This window comes from Taurulus bubalis (genome assembly GCF_910589615.1).
Source record: "Taurulus bubalis genome assembly, chromosome: 8".
In the NCBI taxonomy this organism is placed as follows: Eukaryota; Metazoa; Chordata; class Actinopteri; order Perciformes; family Cottidae; genus Taurulus; species Taurulus bubalis.
In genome coordinates, this window is record NC_136596.1 from 27,871,749 (window position 1) to 27,891,115 (window position 19,367).

At 44.1% G+C, this 19,367-nt stretch overlaps 1 protein-coding gene across 1 annotated transcript in view; it reads left to right on the top strand.

The window, feature by feature from the left end:
- Positions 1–3,305: 3,305 nt before the first annotated feature.
- Positions 3,306–19,367, top strand: part of arid3c (AT rich interactive domain 3C (BRIGHT-like)) — a gene marked incomplete at both ends in the record, with an annotated part of 77,247 nt that continues 61,185 nt past the window's right edge. The window contains 2 exons of the mRNA XM_079222182.1: positions 3,306–3,344; positions 3,692–4,324. Of these exons, the coding sequence (XP_079078308.1) occupies positions 3,306–3,344; positions 3,692–4,324 (672 nt within the window). The remainder of the gene's footprint in view (positions 3,345–3,691; positions 4,325–19,367) is intronic.

Here is a 19,367-nt window from a genome sequence, read left to right on the forward strand (position 1 = left end):
GAAGTCTTCTGAAGCTTCACTAGGTGGCGCTGTTCTACAGCACATTGTGTCGCCTGCTTATAGAATTAACCTGCAGGCATCAAACCTACAGACAAAGTGTTGACATTATTAAATGTGTTATTTGATAAGAGACAGTGCACATTAATTAAACATTTCAGTAAATGTGCCAGTTAGCCAAGAGGTTATTTTTCATCTGTAGTCCCGAGAGACAGATGTTAAAAAAAAATCTTAAAAACTGAAATAAGATTAAATATACACGGTTATAAAATGTTGAGGCTTTTAGAACCAATGAATGTGTGAGAATATTAAAATGCATAGTATCCTCATTCAGGAGAAAGGGGTTCACTTTCTTAGTTATTCCTGGATGCTACTGGAATCATGACGCAATCCATCAACCAATGAGACGGACACGTCGAGGCTCTTTTATTTTCAAGAAGCGTGTGGTCTGTTGTTCTTTAATATCTCATATAAGTCTGCAGTTTACTGCACAGACAAGTCACTTCTGTCACCACTTTGCTTTTAAATAAACAGAAACAACAAACAGCTCACAGAAAGACTTGAGAAGTCTCTTCAGAAAGAGGCCTTTGCTGATGAAATATTAGTTAACATTGTTTACATACAGAGAGGAAAAAGATGATTTTATCATGAATAATGAAAAGCTCCTCCACATGTCTCTCATGTCCTACGCAGAGCTGCTGGGACTCTTCGCTGAAGAGGAAGACTCATTTTCTGAGACTGAAAGAAGAAGGATCATCTGAAAGCATCTTAGGTAAAACTATGATTATTCTTATTGTTATTATTCTATTATGTTATTATAGCTCGGGTTGATGAAGCTCAAACTGCTTCTTTGACGTGAGAGAAGCGGTGCTGACCCAGCGGATGATAATTGATTGGCTTCAGCCAAATGATACATCCTCCATCCCGTAAGCCGTAATGGTCACTGTGGTAACGGCAGCAATTGTAGGTTTCACTGGAGCCTGCAATTTAAGTGATGTCATTCACTTCACACTACATTCTAGAAAGTGAATATGTGACTCAAAGCTTGTGCTTTAGGTTCACACAAACAGTCATCAGAGTGCCATAATAATAATAGTAAAGAATAAATCTGTCAACAAATAAGGAAATGAATGTGGAAATAAAAAGAGGAATGAATAAAATAAGATTTAGAGGAATAAATACAAAATAAATAATAAGTAAAAATGTGGAAACATAAAGAGGACAAAATTAAAGAAGAAATAAATGCTGTAACATATAAACAAATAAATGATAAAATGTTAATTACTGTATAAGCATTTTCATTATTTTCCCATTTATGTATATTTATTGACATCTTTTTTGAAATACATGAATTATTTTTCATCCTCGTTGATTTGTTTTTCCTTCTGGTCTTTGCTATTCCTTGAAGGACCAAGCTGTCAATCAACTGGCGTTTGAGAAGGTTCTATGAGACACGTCCCCTTCCCTGCACTGAGAGAACTTCACACACATATTCTATACCTAACCGGGTAGTTGGAGCGAGTCATAGTTTACTGTACCTAAACCCAACCCAACTGGGCTGTTTCCAGGGGCGTGTCCTGTAGTAGGCGTCATAACAATATACAACTATAATGCATAACAATATATAACTATAATGCATAACAATATATAACTAAAATTGCATAACTATACATAACTATAATGCATAACAATATATAACTATAATGCATAACTATATATAACTATAATGCATAACAATATAACTATAATTCATAACTATAATGCATAGCTATATATAACTATAATGCATAACAATATAACTATAATGCATAACTATATATAACTATAATGCATAACTATATATAACTATAATGCATAACAATATATAACTATAATGCATTACTATATATAACTATAATGCATCACAATATAACTATAATGCATAACTATATATAACTATAATGCATAACAATATAACTATAATGCATAACTATATATAACTATAATGCATAACTATATATAACTATAATGCATAACAATATCTATAATGCACAACACTATATAACTATAATGCATAACAATATAACTATAATGCATAACTATATATAACTATAATGCATAACAATATCTATAATGCACAACACTATATAACTATAATGCATAACAATATAACTATAATGCATAACAATATAACTATAATGCATAACTATATATAACTATAATGCATAACAATATATAACTATAATGCATAACAATATAACTATAATGCATAACTATATATAACTATAATGCATAACAATATAACTATAATGCATAACTATATATAACTATAATGCATAACAATATAACTATAATGCATAACTATATATAACTATAATGCATAACTATATAACTATAATGCATAACTATATATAACTATAATGCATAACAATATAACTATAATGCATAACTATATATAACTATAATGCATAACAATATCTATAATGCACAACACTATATAACTATAATGCATAACAATATAACTATAATGCATAACAAACTATATCTGAAACAGTATTGTTAAGTCTATTAAGAGCACACAGAAGTTGTACATGAATATGAATGTTCACGTGATTCATAGTCACACCATTGTGCATCATAACGGTGATTATGATGCATTATATAAAGATGATAATGTATTACTACTATGGGACTGTAGCGCAAAACAAATGTCGGTGTGACTGAAGTTAAGAAATATGATGACACTTCACCTGATTAGTAATAATTATAATAATTGTATTATTTATAATTATTATCATTTTATTTTGATACTATAATTAAATCCGGTATATACAATATATAATTTGTAATTATTATTATTATTATTATTTGTACATAACTCAGAGCGCTCTCTCACTCCGTACTGACGCGTTGTTAGCAGATAGAGCGAGAGGGGAGGGGTGTGTGTGTGTGTGTGTGTGTGTGTGTGTGTGTGTGTGTGTGTGTGTGTGTGTGTGTGTGTGTGTGTGTGTGTGTGTGTGTGTGTGTGTGTGTGGCTGATCTCTGCCTCCAGAGGTCATTCTCACTACAGTTGCCACTTGTTGCCAAAGCAGCGCAGGGCTCCAGCGTTCAACACCGACACACAAACACACACACAAACACTCTCACACACACACACACAAGCACTCTCACACACACACACACACACACACACCAACACACAACAACATCTAAAGTAATTTTGATTCCGCCGCCTCTCGAGACCTACATGTCTGGATGCTGCACGCGGAGCGTTACAGGCTGAACTCGACGCGTGATCCGGCTGACAGCGCATCCTGACGGGGAGCAGCATGGTTGATAACGCGCCTTTAGCCACCAAATCCGCTCTGGTAAGTGCAGGACACTTTTTATTTATTTTATTTAACTTCTTCACACTTCAGCTTCTTCTCTTTCTCAGACGCTTTTTAACATTTTACGCACTTAGAAACTTCATATTTGGGACACTTTAACCGTATTTAAGCCTTTTGGTGCCCGCTGGTCCCGGCAGCCCGTGAGCTATATTACAACATGTGTATAAAGTCGGACATCTCGTGAGCTATATTACAACATGTGTATAAAGTCGGACATCTCGTGAGCTATATTATAATATGTGTATAAAGTGGCACCGCGCCTGAGTGCGTAATGAGGCTGAGTTTAACCTCGCAAAGTGATCCTCATTGCCCGCTCCCCTCCGCAGCAAGGCTCGCTCTCGTCCGCCGGCAGCCGTCCCCTCCCGGCTCCCTGCGCCTCCTCTCACGGCCCGTTCCCCGGCGCGCAGCCCCCGCAGCCGGCCAGCGGCGGCATGAAGCTGGAAGCCGTCATGGAGAACCTGCAGCGGCAGCAGGCGGCGCGGCTGGCCCTGGAGGAGAAGCTCCGGCAGGCGGAGACGGAGAAGGACCTGCGCTCCATGGTGGAGACCCAGATCCACCAGCAGGCGCTGGCGTTCCGCCACTACCAGGCGGCGATGCGCGGCGCGCTGGCCGCGGGAGTCGCCAACTCGGCCCCCGGAGCGACGCTCCAGCGCGCGGAGCTCCGGGGGTCCGCCGAGGACCGAAGCTCCTCCAGGCCGGGCAGCGACGACCGGGAGCGGGACGAGGACGACCCGGAGGAGCAGGAGGGCATGGACGAGGACGAGGACGGCGAGGACGACGCCGGCCTGACCCACTACCGGGACGGGCAGCTCCACAGAGCCGGCCCGCCTCCGCAGGGGCCCCCGCACCTCATGGCCGGGCTCCCGGGGGCCTTTGCCCCGGCCCGCCGCGCAGAGTCCCCCTCCGCGCACCCGCAGCCACCGCACCACGACTGGACCTACGAGGAGCAGTTCAAGCAGGTAGGACCGCTTCTCCCGCGGAGGGACGTCCCGTAAACAGCTGATCCTGGAACGCGTTCTGTTGAGGTTATTGTTGTTTCCATTTTCACATGAGGACCCTGAAGCCTACATGGGGATGTGATATGACTGTGGGCTACTTTCTGAAGGAAAACACAGTGTGTGTGTGTGTGTGTGTGTGTGTGTGTGTGTGTGTGTGTGTGTGTGTGTGTGTGTGTGTGTGTGTGTGTGTGTGTGTGTGTGTGTGTGTGTGTGTGTGTGTGTGTGTGTGAAACTCTGTTCACAATGCAAGTTAAAATGAGGCAGTGTAAACTGTGACTAATAGCTTTATTATTTCATAACAAGTCATTATGGGATGCTTTATAGAGCAGCAGATGAATGAGGCCAGACAGACGTCTGCAGCGCAGTGACTCAGTGACGTCATCAGAAACACATTCTGGTCGGCAGGTTGTCAGGAAGGCTTTTGTCTTGAGCTCATCCTTCATATACATGTAGTAATGAGTTATTCATGAATGGATTTCATCCAGAATCAGCAGTCAAGGGGATCTTGCTCAGTCCCCCCCTTTACAACAGGTTCCTGGTGGCTCGCACCAGAGATCGTTAGTTATTACCTGTTAGTTAAGCCGTTATAAACTCTTCTACGGGATCCCGATGAGCAGGTTAATGCCAGCCGGTTGTTTGATTGATGCCTTCTGTGTGCTCAGCGGATCCATATCCTCTTTGTCATCTCTTATTTATGACGGATCATTTGCAGACTTCCCCAAATGCGATGTGTACATTAGTGATGCATTAGCGCCGCACATTAAAGCAACCCGATGCATGGAAACGCAATAGAGATGGGGGTGGGGGCCTGGAGCCAGGAGCCTCGACGCAGACGCTCCCATCCGGTTTCTGCTTCTCGCTCTGATCCGCTTATGATGGCGCGCGGGTTCTCCTCGTCGCTCGCTTGATGCAAGAGTTCCTCTAAGCCATTCCATCTTAAAAAGAAAATAAAGCCTGTACGTGTTGCAGAAAACTCTTTTCCATGAAGACAAAGTTCCGCGTGGCCGCACACGCACGTCAGGCTGCACACGCACACGCACGTCAGGCTGCCCTCTCCTCAGGATGTCCCGTCACTGGGTCCTCTGTATGGAGCAGTCAGCGCAGTGGTCGCCGGGACAATAAAAGGATGCTTCTGGCCGCTCGCAGACAGAGCGGAGCCGGCATGCTAAGCGCTCAAAGCGGCAAAACAAAACCACATTGGAGAGCAGTAAATGCATCTTTGGAAAATAGGAACAAGATGTGGGCTAAATATATAAAAAAAGGGCCCCACCGGGCGAGGAGTTCTTAATCTGATCTGGACCAAGTGTTTACAGTGGCTCCTAAATCACTTCTGTAGAGCTCAGACACAGGGGAGGGCATGTATATAATACCATTACATTTTTATATATCATATTAATTATATGATTTATGTAAAACAAATTGAAATAAAAAACAAGCAGAAAAACTCTTTAATTCAGATGATGAAATAAATAATAATAAGATGATAACAAGGACAAGGAAATAAAAACATGCAGAGGAGGAGCATTTAGCTGGGTTTTACATACATATATAAATATATTTATGAACTCCTGTTCGGAGGGAGAAAACACACGGGGAAATATGAAGAGATGAAAGTAAAACATTGAAAATAAATTCCTGGCAGTGACAGAAAAAGAGAGAGAGAGGGGGGGGGAGTTGTTGCATGTAGCTCTGGCAGCGGCTCAGGAAATGCAGGAAACTGGATCTGGTGGTATTCCAGCCTGGCTCAAACCCAACGAATGCTGGGATCTCCCCGTCTGTCAGTGTGTGTGTGTGTGTGTGTGTGTGTGTGTGTGTGTGTGTGTGTGTGTGTGTGTGTGTGTCTGGGAGTTGGCATGGTGCCAAACTATTACGAAACAGAAATTGTGTCTGTTACACACTTGGCACGCTTCCTCCATCACACACAGCGGCGTTGGCCCGGCTGCTGGAGGAGTTCCTCTGCAGCTCCTCTCCTCTCAGCTGCGGCTTCACAGCTCTGTCGCCGTACGGATAAAAGGCTGCAAAAAGGGACTTTCAAATTATGATTTTTATTTTTATCTGTACAATCTTCAGTTTCTTCTACATAATATAACATGCATGCAGCATCCAGTTGCATTGACACATGCAAAGTGGAAACACAAAGTGAAGATAACAACTGGACCCTCCAGCGGTACATTTAGTTTCTTTATGGCACTCCCTCCTAAATAAACACGTCCGCCTTTGTCTGGGCTCAAATGAGGAAGTCTCCATCTTATTTATGTCGTCGCAGCTTTTTTGCTTTTTTTGATCGAGACAAAGACGGCCGACGTGAAGTGAAACATCCAGTTTCCAACACGCAGGAAACCGGCTTCAGGAATTCCCTCGTCAGAGTTGCTCACAGCTTCAGGCTGAAGAGGTTTGACTCCATGACTGCAGTCGGTCCGGAGATGTTACGTTAAAACATTCAAATGAGGCCATCACTATGAAATATGGGCTCATTTGCATCTATTTCCAAGAACATGAGTTGCCGTGAGTTTTGTTGCCGTGTTGTTTTTTATTGAGAGAATGTTGGATATCTCTTTATAATAATGTCAACAGACATAAAGAAACAGCATTTTGTATTAATAAACATATGGATCAGGCTCTGAATGATAAACTCTGTAGGATCCTTCAGAATATCTTCATGAATGAAAGTTAAAGTCTGGTGGTTGAAAGAGTTTGAGAATACAACTAATTTTAAAGAAAACAACCTTTAAAGAGATATTTTGTAAAATTATACTACAGGTGAAAATATGAACTCATAAATATCACCATGACACTTCACCATTTGATTACTGACAGTAAGACGATTATTTTTTTATTACAAGTTTTCTGAAATGTTTAAATATGCAAATGAGACATCTAATAGTAACAGATGCAAACAGACAAAGTACTAAAATAAAACACATACATGTGTTTTCTTTCCACGAGTCTGAAAGAAGACGTGTTATGGAAGCAACATAACCCCAAAACCCCCAAAATGAGCAGAGCATTAAAAGCAATGTTTTTAGCCTGCGGCGTCCCGTCTGAAGCGGTGAAATCCAAACCGGCTCCAAAGCTTTGCTTCACTAAGCATCACATGACATCTCCCTGAGTGAATAATGTCATGTAATGAACATGTCAGTGTGGAGCCACTCCTCACGGGGGATTGCACCTCTTCAGCTTGTGCCTTCAACAAACTATAGAAAGGAGGAGGAGGAAGAGGAAGAGGAGGAGGAGGAGGAGGAGGAGGCGCTCCAGCTGTACCGGTGTTACATTTCACCCAGCACCCAAAGACAGACTCCTCCTGGTGGGGTGCAGCGTGGGATGTGAGCTGGAACAAGTTGATGTGAGCTGGAACAAGTTGATGTTAGCTGGAACAAGTTGATGTGATCTAGAACAAGTTGATGTTAGCTGGAACAAGTTGATGTTAGCTAGAACAAGTTGATGTTAGCTGGAACAAGTTGATGTTAGCTAGAACAAGTTGATGTTAGCTAGAACAAGTTGATGTTAGCTAGAACAAGTTGATGTTAGCTGGAACAAGTTGATGTTAGCTAGAACAAGTTGATGTTAGCTGGAACAAGTTGATGTGAGCTAGAACAAGTTGATGTTAGCTAGAACAAGTTGATGTGAGCTGGAACAAGTTGATGTGAGCTAGAACAAGTTGATGTGAGCTAGAACAAGTTGATGTTAGCTGGAACAAGTTGATGTTAGCTAGAACAAGTTGATGTGAGCTAGAACAAGTTGATGTTAGCTAGAACAAGTTGATGTTAGCTGGAACAAGTTGATGTTAGCTAGAACAAGTTGATGTTAGCTGGAACAAGTTGATGTGAGCTGGAACAAGTTGATGTTAGCTAGAACAAGTTGATGTTAGCTGGAACAAGTTGATGTTAGCTAGAACAAGTTGATGTTAGCTAGAACAAGTTGATGTGAGCTGGAACAAGTTGATGTTAGCTGGAACAAGTTGATGTGATCTAGAACAAGTTGATGTTAGCTGGAACAAGTTGATGTTAGCTGGAACAAGTTGATGTTAGCTAGAACAAGTTGATGTTAGCTGGAACAAGTTGATGTTAGCTGGAACAAGTTGATGTTAGCTGGAACAAGTTGATGTGAGCTAGAACAAGTTGATGTTAGCTGGAACAAGTTGATATGATGTGAGCTGGAACAAGTTGATGTGAGCTGGAACAAGTTGGTATGATGTGAGCTAGAACAAGTTGATGTGAGCTAGAACAAGTTGATGTGAGATGGAACAAGTTGATGTGAGCTGGAACAAGTTGATGTTAGCTGGAACAAGTTGATGTGAGCTGGAACAAGTTGATGTTAGCTGGAACAAGTTGATGTTAGCTGGAACAAGTTGATATGATGTGAGCTGGAACAAGTTCATGTGAGCTGGAACAAGTTGATGTGATGTGAGCTGAAACAAGTTGATGTGAGCTGGAACAAGTTGGTATGATGTGAGCTGGAACAAGTTGATGTTTGCTGGAAAAAGTTGATATGATGTGAGCTGAAACAAGTTGATGTGAGCTGGAACAAGTTGATGTTAGCTGGAACAAGTTGATGTGAGCTGGAACAAGTTGATGTGATGTTAGCTGGAACAAGTTGATGTGATGTTAGCTGGAACAAGTTGATGTGATGTGAGCTGGAACAAGTTGATGTGAGCTGGAACAAGTTGATGTGAGCTGGAACAAGTTGATGTGAGCTGGAACAAGTTGATGTGAGCTGGAACAAGTTGATGTTAGCTGGAACAAGTTGATGTTAGCTGAAGACAGGGACATACGTTCAGGTCCAGGTTCTGACTTGAGCCTCAACGCTACCGTGAATGTTTGGACGAGGTCCTCGCCGAACGCTCACAATGTTTTAGCTACTTTAGCGCTCATTCCCCGTATCAAGTCACATGACTTTCCCTTGTTTTCTTTCACATGCATCCGGTGAGCAATGGAGTCTCCGAGCAGCAACTCTAATATTTGAGCTTTTTCCACCTCTAGAAAGAAAGCATTGAGCTCACTCCATCTTAGCGAGAGGACAGTGGCTTTGACCAACCGGCAGTGAGTCGAGGGCCCGGTCTTAGTGTATAAAGAAGCTTGGCTCCTCTACCTGACGACTCCATTCTGTACGCAGTGCAATACATGTGTACCAATGTGGTTTCTTTGGTTGCGTAGTCCTGTTCTTCAGCCATGAATCGAAGGGCCCGTCTTGAAAAACAATCAGTCCTCCGATCTGACCCCCGCTCCACAACCCCCGCACCGCCCACTTTAATGTGACCATAAAACCCGAGCAGGAGAGCGGCTTGAAAGAGTCCCGTGTCAACATTCTGTCAGGGACGTGGAAACACGTCTGAGAAGCTCCCGTCACAATGACACAACACGTCAAACCATCCGCCTGGCAAAGAGCTCCATCTTTATATATACATAGTTTGTTTTTGATCAGGCAGTAAAACCTCCCCCCCTCCCAGGATCTTTGGCTCCACATATTCATCTAACAGCTGTAGCTCGCTTTAAAAATGTGCTCCGTCACTGGAAATGCTTTAATGGCATTCCTTGCGGTTATATGGTGGTTCTGCCACATGGGTGGGAGAGGGTTGGGGGCGGGGCCAACAGAAGGAGTGATAGAGGGGAGTGTGTGTGTGTGTGTGTGTGTGTGTGTGCGTGTGTGTTGACTGGTCCTCAGTCCCAGTGCTGGACCAGGTGTAGGGGAAAGGCCCCCCAAACATAATATTGCCAATTTTCTTATTATTGCAACTTCATCTGAAATGCTCGGTGTGTTTCCACCGGGTCGCCACGCTGCTGCAATGTGGTCCTGTCTGGCAGAGGCTCTGGTTCAGGATATATTTTAAGACCTCTTTAAGACCTTGATGATCAGAATCAGCTTTCGAGGGCCGGTGTGTGTAAACATAGAGGGGATTTGACTCCGGTTCTTATGCTGTGTCCACACTACCACGGCCATTTTAAAATGCTGGTCACGTCCCGGTGAGGACCTGGTCACGTCCCGGTGAGGACCTGGTCACGTCCCAATGAGGACCTGGTTACGTCCCGGTGAGGACCTGGTTACGTCCCGGTGAGGACCTGGTCACGTCCCGGTGAGGACCTGGTCACGTCCCAATGAGGACCTGGTCACGTCCCGGTGAGGACCTGGTCACGTCCCAGTGAGGACCTGGTCACGTCCCAGTGAGGACCTGGTCACGTCCCAGTGAGGACCTGGTCACGTCCCGGTGAGGACCTGGTCACGTCCCAGTGAGGACCTGGTCACGTCCCGGTGAGGACCTGGTCACGTCCCGGTGAGGACCTGGTCAAGTCCTGGTGAGGACCTGGTCAAGTCCTGGTGAGAACCTGGTTACGTCGTGGTGAGGACCTGGTCACGTCCCGGTGAGGACCTGGTCAAGTCCTGGTGAGGACCTGGTCAAGTCCCGGTGAGGACCTGGTCAAGTCCTGGTGAGGACCTGGTTACATTTTAAGACCTTGATGATCAGAATCAGCTTTCGAGGGCCGGTGTGTGTAAACATAGAGGGGATTTGACTCCGGTTCTTATGCTGTGTCCACACTACCACGGCCATTTTAAAATGCTGGTCACGTCCCGGTGAGGACCTGGTCACGTCCCGGTGAGGACCTGGTTACGTCCTGGTGAGGACCTGGTTACGTCCTGGTGAAGACCTGGTTACGTCCCGGTGAGGACCTGGTCAAGTCCTGGTGAGGACCTGGTCAAGTCCCGGTGAGGACCTGGTTACGTCCTGGTGAAGACCTGGTTACGTCCCGGTGAGGACCTGGTCAAGTCCTGGTGAGGACCTGTTCACGTCCCGGTGAGGACCTGGTTAAGTCCTGGTGAGGACTGCAGTATTTTCTGTCACTAAACCAACTGCAGTGTGTCTAAAATCTGCTTCCTGTTCACACCGTCACGCGACCGGTCACTGGTCATGTGATTTGCGTTTTCAAAGGTTGCAGTTTAATGTAAATTATATATATATATATATATATATATATATATATATATATATATATATATATTTATATATATATATATTTATAGATATAATATTTATAATGTAGTTCAACAGAGAGAATATATCAATAGATGCACAGGTAAAAGATATATATATATATATATATATATATATATATATATATATATATATATATATATATATATATATATATAATAGTTACAAATAATGTTAAAGATGAAGAATGTCAGCAAAACTTCGAGGCCAACCTGACTCAGATACTCAGAAACAACTGCGGTCCGTGATCAGAATGTTATATTGTAGTATTATAAAATATGTATTTTGGTGCACGTTTATTACGGACAGCAGAGAGAAGGCGGGACACGCTGCAGTTAGTTGTAGATAGTTTGACATCAAACCGCCTCTTTAAGCGCTAGTTGCTCCATCACAGCTTCCTTAAACTGTTGTCATAATTTCCAATTAACAGAATAAAACAGTTTTCACAGCAAATATCTCCTTTTTTTTTTGTTAAAACCCAAAGCACCGTCGGCTTGTTACTCTCAATGTGGGTGTTACTTTTTAATCGCACCAGCCTGGAATTCCTGCAGCTGCTTGCAAAGCCTCCCTCTGTGTTTACGAGCCCCGACCGCTGGGCAAACATTGCCTCACCGCCGCCGTCTCCGACTGGCTGTTTCCATCCTGCCATTGTTGGGGAGGCCCTCAAGAGTCGCCATGACGACACGTTGTCTCTCGATGACCGTGCACATGCACGTCAGTTTTGGAGTCACCGGCTAGTGGGCGCAACATAACGGCTAGTGGGAGTAACATACCGGCTAGTGGGAGTAACATACCAGCTAGTGGGAGTAACATACCGGCTAGTGGGAGTAACATACCGGCTAGTGGGAGCAACATACCGGCTAGTGGGAGTAACATACCGGCTAGTGGGAGTAACATACCGGCTAGTGGGAGCAACACACCGGCTAGTGGGAGTAACATACCGGCTAGTGGGAGCAACACACCGGCTAGTGGGAGTAACATACCGGCTAGTGGGAGTAACATACCGGCTAGTGGGAGCAACACACCGGCTAGTGGGAGTAACATACCGGCTAGTGGGAGCAACACACTGGCTAGTGGGAGCAACACACCGGCTAGTGGGAGTAACATACCGGCTAGTGGGAGCAACATACCGGCTAGTGGGAGCAACATACCGGCTAGTGGGTGCAACATACCGGTTAGTGGGAGCAACACACCGGCTAGTGGGCGCAACATAACGGCTAGTGGGAGTAACATACCGGTTAGTGGGAGTAACATACCGGCTAGTGGGAGCAACACACCGGCTAGTGGGAGCAACATACCGGCTAGTGGGAGCAACATACCGGCTAGTGGGAGTAACATACCAGCTAGTGGGAGTAACATACCAGCTAGTGGGAGTAACATACCGGCTAGTGGGAGTAACATACCGGCTAGTGGGAGTAACATACCGGCTAGTGGGAGCAACACACCGGCTAGTGGGAGTAACATACCGGCTAGTGGGAGCAACACACCGGCTAGTGGGAGTAACATACCGGCTAGTGGGAGTAACATACCGGCTAGTGGGAGCAACACACCGGCTAGTGGGAGCAACATACCGGCTAGTGGGAGCAACATACCGGCTAGTGGGAGTAGCATACCGGCTAGTGGGAGTAGCATACCGGCTAGTGGGAGCAACACACCGGCTATATATATATATTTATATTTATATACATGTACATATTTAAGTGAGGCGGTGATACAATGCAATGATTTGCATCAGCCGTCACTTGTAATAAAAAAAAATCTATTCTAATTGCGGATTCTAAGTAACGGCGGGAAGGGCCGTTTAAAATTGACCTGATACAGTTATTGGATGAAACGCTCTACTGCGGTCCTCTCTTCATCCTCCACTCTTCATCCTCCTCTGTTCATCCTCCACCGTGCCGCGTTTCAGGCGGTGCATCCTGCCCGGCTGTCCGGAGCGATGCACTGTGACTCGTGTTGCCCGGTAATCCTGAGCCAATGAGAGGTCGTGGTGGACGGGTGGGTCCAAAACCCAGCAGAGACTTTCACCCAGGAGGCCTCTGTGCTTCTCCCGCGTGAAACCAGAGATGGAGTTTGCATGTTCTCCCTGTGTCAGCGACTTTTCGGTTTTTTTTTCTTCGTTATTTGTGCTTTTGCCATCTTTCAGGCAGCCATTCATTTGAGTCCATTAGGACAGTCAGTTCGCAGGAACACATGAAATACCTGGTTCAGGTTATCTCCTTCAACGTTAACGTATTGGTTGTGCTAGTAGCCCTGAGCACATGATCCCAGAGAAGCTAAACAAGGGAGCTAAAAGCCACTCGATCCTGTTTGTGTTCCCAGCCATCTGAAGACCAAACAACCCCATTAGGATGAGCACCACCCACAGAGCGGGAACTCCATTTAGACCCCAGTTCCTGTGGTCAAGTTTCTGTTTTCCCAAAATGTCTCCTGTGTCTGTGTACAGGCTGCTCCACAGCAGCTTCAATAGCCAGTCCACTGCACAGCAACGGGGAAATCAATGCATTTAATTAAATACATATTAGCTGTTAACAGGGATACTTTGCTGTCTTTCTTGTATCATGGACTGTTGTTACGTTGGTATTAACACACCGAAACGTTTTCTTTTATAATAATTAATATCATAATTCGGTCCAGTCAGGTTGTAATTCCTATAAAACCCTAAAACAAGATTAATTGTTCTAAAACACTGCAGTCAAATTAACATTTCTATAGTAAAAACAAAAAAAACAGTCCAAGACTAAATTACTTATTAATATCATACTAATGATATGTTTTGGTACTGCTGTGAAATTCATTAATATGCATCAATTATTAATTTAGTCATTTCCGTGTTGTTTAAAGGCTGAGCGTACGGATCAGTCCCCGCCTGCTGAGGCCACAGATAACAAACGCGGGGCAGAAAATTCACTGATTCTTCAATATCCGCGACCTTCAGCCTCATCTGCATTCTCTATAACGGCCCGTTCAGCATTTTTCTTTCTGGACACAATGTATGTAATCAAAAGCCGCAGAGTCGATGGCTGGAGATTTGCATGTGCCACCGGGCGGCCCTAACGAGATTGAGCAATCATTGATAGTCAAACGCCGAGCTAGCAGATTAGATTGCCACCATAAAAGTCTGTGTTTGTGTGTCAAGGTCTCGGCTGCTGATTGATCCTGTGTGATGAGTCCCTTTGAGGCGTTCCCTTACGGCCTGCCGGCGCGTCCAAAATAAGCTAATTTCAGCTAAAAATCCCCCTTGAGTAGCTTCGACGTTCCATTCGTGTTATGTCCGTTGGATGCCAGGCTTCAGGTTGCTGGGAGCTGAGTGTCAGCATCCAAACAATCCCACACAACCACGAGACACAGCATCTCCGAGGTTCGGGCTTTCATTTCGTTATGTTTGAGGTCACCAAGGAGACCGCTGTTAGCGTCCTGTGTGACACCAGAAGTCAACGTTAACTTACTAAAGTTTACGTCCGTAACTTGAATGACTTCACAGAAATACTTATTTGAGGTGAACCCATGATGTTCTGCTAAAGCTAACCACGGCCATTTTGCTGCGTTTCTGCTTTAGTTTCGTTTACCGGCGTGTGACCTTGAAGCGTATCTGAGGACGCTCTTCACTCGTATGGGAACGCCATTTTGTAGTTTTAAGTTGCTCTCAATGTTGCACAGTAACAACTTACTGGAGGATAGAAAGTGTACATATATCGTAAATATACATGAAAAGCAACGATGCCCAACAACATGCAATATGGTACATGACTATAGAAAGGTTTATGTTTGATGTGTATTTCCAGTAACTCGTTATGTGTTTAATAAGGCTATAAAACTACAGCTCCCATCAGGTTGTACTTGTGTCACACGTCATCACTACTTTCTCTTTTGGCATCAACCCTTTTCCACGTGAAGGAGAAACCTCCTTGTTCTCAGAGCTCCTCCAGTATGTCCAGCATGAGTTCTGACCCGGTGCAGCATGAGTTCTGACCCGGTGCAGCATGTATTCTGACCCGGTCCAGCATGAGTTCTGACCCGGTGCAGCATGAGTTCTGACCCGGTGCAGCATGTATTCTGACCCGGTGCAGCATGTATTCTGACCCGGTCCAGCATGAGTTCTGACCCGGTGCAGCATGAGTTCTGACCCGGTGCAGCATGTATTCTGACCCGGTGCAGCATGAGTTCTGACCCGGTGCAGCATGAGTTCTGACCCGGTGCAGCATGTATTTTGGAGGTGGGCGGGTAGATGGTGACGTAAATGCAAAAATGGCAACTAGCTGACGGACACAGAAAGAGATACACACACCGGCTGCATCTGTTGTACCCGCTGTCATAGATGAATGTGTTTGTGCAGGTGTGTGTGTGTGTGTGTATGTGTGTGTGTGTGTGTGTGTGTGTGTGCTCGTGCATAATGCATTCCTATGGAAGCCTGAGGCGAGCCCCCGCTCGCCCAGAGACCCGCCATGCGAACAGCAAAAAGCTGGTCTCAGTGTCTCAGTCCAGATTGAGGGTAATCTGGAGCTGTGCAGAGATCAGGCGAAACATAAGTTAATTATCCTCTCTGTTAATCCCGCTCCCCGGGGCGAGAGGCATTATGACACGCCGTCTCGTCGCCACGCCGGAGTCAGGAAGTGAGATTTCTTTTTGCCGTGACGCCGTGAAGAGAGACGGAGACTTCCAGACACGAGGAGGAACTAAATGTTCTGTTCCTCGTCTTCATGACGGCTCCTTTACATGTGCTTTGCGTGGAGTACTCTGGAGACATTTTTGCATTAATTTTGTATTTCAGTACCCTTCCATGTGCATATTGCAGGTGTATATATATATATATATATATATATATATATATATATATATATATATTGGCCCACTGTCCCGGTCTCATGGGAGCTGGACCTGTTGAGTGACTAGAAAAAGTTTCAGAAAGACTGCTAAAGCAAGTCCACTATAAATATAGTTATTGGGCTACAGAAAGGACCAGGAGAGCATCTAGAGTTCACATTCAGTTTACTTTAGTTCATTCATAGTTTCTGTCATCTTTTCCCCAAGCTATCGATAACCAGTTTCAAAATAATGAATTGACACCAATCTGTACTGTGATTACAGATTGATCTCTAAATACTATTCTCTGATTATTATAAACTCGGTAAAAAAAAAAAATGTATTAGATATTCTGTGTTGCTCTCAGAAGAAACCACAATTCTTCACATCCTGCACTGTAGATCAGAAACGTCCTGAAGGAAAAGTATGACTCAACAACTGATTGATTGTGACCAACATTTAACAATTTGAAGACGAGGAGATCCGTAGTTAATGGAGAACATGTGTTTGTGTCAAAAAGGGTTTGGGGAATGAAAGGAAAGAGAGGATTTCTAGTCACTTAAAAGTCTTGAGATCAATCAATCCTTTGGTCCCACACCGAGTCTCCAGTATTGTATTGACCGTTCGTCAGGATGAATTTGGGGTAAGTGGTTGTAAAATGTTGCTTTGGGCGTCTGGAATAGTTCTATTTGATTTAATGGTGCAGCTTGACATTTTTATATTAATAGTTTGCTCAATTAATATTGAAAAAAACGAAGTGTTTGGTCTGAAGCAAAAACTAAGTAATTAGCCGTTGAGCGTATTTGAACTTTTTCAGCAGATGGACAGATCCAAAAGAACTTATCATTCATATAATCTATAATGCATGTCCATCCCTCTCTTAATTTATGATTTACAGTTATCGTGTGCATTTACCCGACACCCGTCCATTGTTGACTTTGCTGCCGCCGCCACTATCAGAAAGATATGAGCAAGTGTTTCCTCTCAAGCGTCTGCAGGCAGGAAGCTGGAGAAGCAAGTGTCCGAGGGCTCAGTAATCACGATGTCTGCGCACAGACCCGCTATCTCACATGCCGCCACATCCCCCGCTCCATCGGCTGCAGGGACATCGCCTAACAATAGCTGCCCGGTCATGTTTGCCCTCCTCTCGGCCCGATGGAGAGACAATACGTTGTGGCTGATAGAGAAGTGTGAGGTGACGCTCCACTGAGGGAGCCTCCCCAGAAGGCGCTAATCAGGAGAGCCTGAAGCGGAGCGTCGGGTTACGGGTCGCTGACAAAAGGAGCCGGAGTCCAACGGCCACAGAACCGCATGACGTTTAATGACAGTGAACTTGCGTGATGCTCCCACGTTCTTTACTACAGCTACTCAAGCTAGCTGTGTATGCTAACAGACACAGGTCCACTGGACGAGACTAGCTGGTGACATTTAGCAGCTAAAGAGTCGGTGGAGAGCAACATTAGAGCTTAAAGAGAGTGAATGGACACAAGAACAACTCCTCCTACGTTTCAGTGCCACTCTCTTGGTGTGTAACACATTCAATACGCCACATTACTACTGATTCTCCTTCACTCGGGTCTCAGCCAGTACCGATCAGTTAAAAAGCTCATACTCCGCTCTCTAATTTTCATTTTTCTCTAATTTTTTCATTTAAAAACTATATTTGACAAGATACATCCATTTGAACACATCATGATGAAGCTATAGTTTACCATCGCCCAATACTCATTTCCTCAGCACGGCTTTCCTTCTGCTGGTCATTGTGTTTCAGAAGAGAAGCAAATTCACAGGGAAATCAGTGGCAGCTGGTTTGCATGCACCTTGAGACGTTTATAGGAGGCTTCCTGGTCAGTTCTCTGCTCCGGTGATACCATGAGATATCGGAAGGGATAATAACTACCTATATTCAAAAGCAAAGTGTTTGTTCTCATTTCTCATGGCAGTAAAAGACTTAAAGTGCAGTGGAACACTTCCTCTAACCCTGAAACTGTCCTCCACTGTTGGGCAAACCTGAATCCTGTTAAATGTGTTCAAGCTCTGATTTCTAAGTGATCTAATTGGTTATAGGTGTTTTCACAGGTGCATTCTGGGTTCCGGTTATTGATAATTGAGTATGATAATTCATTGGTAATGTTAAGCAAACAACACACACAGGGTTTTGAATGATATGTCTATTGTAGATAATAAGTGTTTTTAGGATGTCAGTCAACTGTCAACAGACTGTCTACATGAGTTAGTGCTTTCAGTAATTGTGCCACAAATACCAGTTTTTGTTTCTTGGCAATTTATCTTTTGCTAAACCCCGCCCCTGAAACGCAGACTGGCCAATCCCAGCGTAGCTTCAACAAACTTTGACCGGGGTCCGACTCTCATGACGTCATTTCTGAGTTTCTTCATGTTCGGGCTGCTTTAGTGGATCTGGAGCTCGTCGTGGTTAAACGTTGTGCAATATTGATACTTATAGATATATCTTGATATTATTGATACTTGTTAAAATAAAACATTACAATTCTGTGGAGCTAACATTAGCAGAATACATTAGCGCATCATTAACTGTCCATACTGAATGTATTTTAATGATTGTAACAGTGAATAAACACCCACCTGGATTACTGTTCCTTAATACATGTTCACTTTCACACTGTGATCTGTCGGCTTCAGCTTTTATCTTTATCTTTTTATCTATTTTTTTTTGCTGCTGAATCAGTTTGACATCCTGAATATATCCTTTAAAATCGACATTGTAGATCCTTCTGTCTGCTTTGTTCGTTTTTCCAGAGTAGATCACGTTTCTGTATGGAGTGCAGTTAGTGACAGTGTGGGCTCCACAGCAGCAAGGGGCGGGGCTTAACCAAGGCTCAACTGCAAACAGCTGTAATGTAACGGGGTTTCCCTCCATTAGAAGCAGCAGACAGAGTGCTCCAGTGTGCTGCTGGTCATTCTTCAACCATTAGCATGACAACTGTCAAGCTAATGTGGCAGCTTCATTTATCAACTCCAGCAACCAACCATGACTACAATCAAGATGGGAAACAGTAGATCTCACTGATGAAACTAATGCAGACAGATCTGCTGTCATATAACAGAGAAATAGATTGATATTGAACTATGAAGCAATTTTCAAGCAGAGGCCTAATAATAGGCTCGTTGGAGATGAGCCAGTTCTGCGCAGAATCGATCGGCGGCGATCGGCGCGCAATGCATGCTGGGTAGATT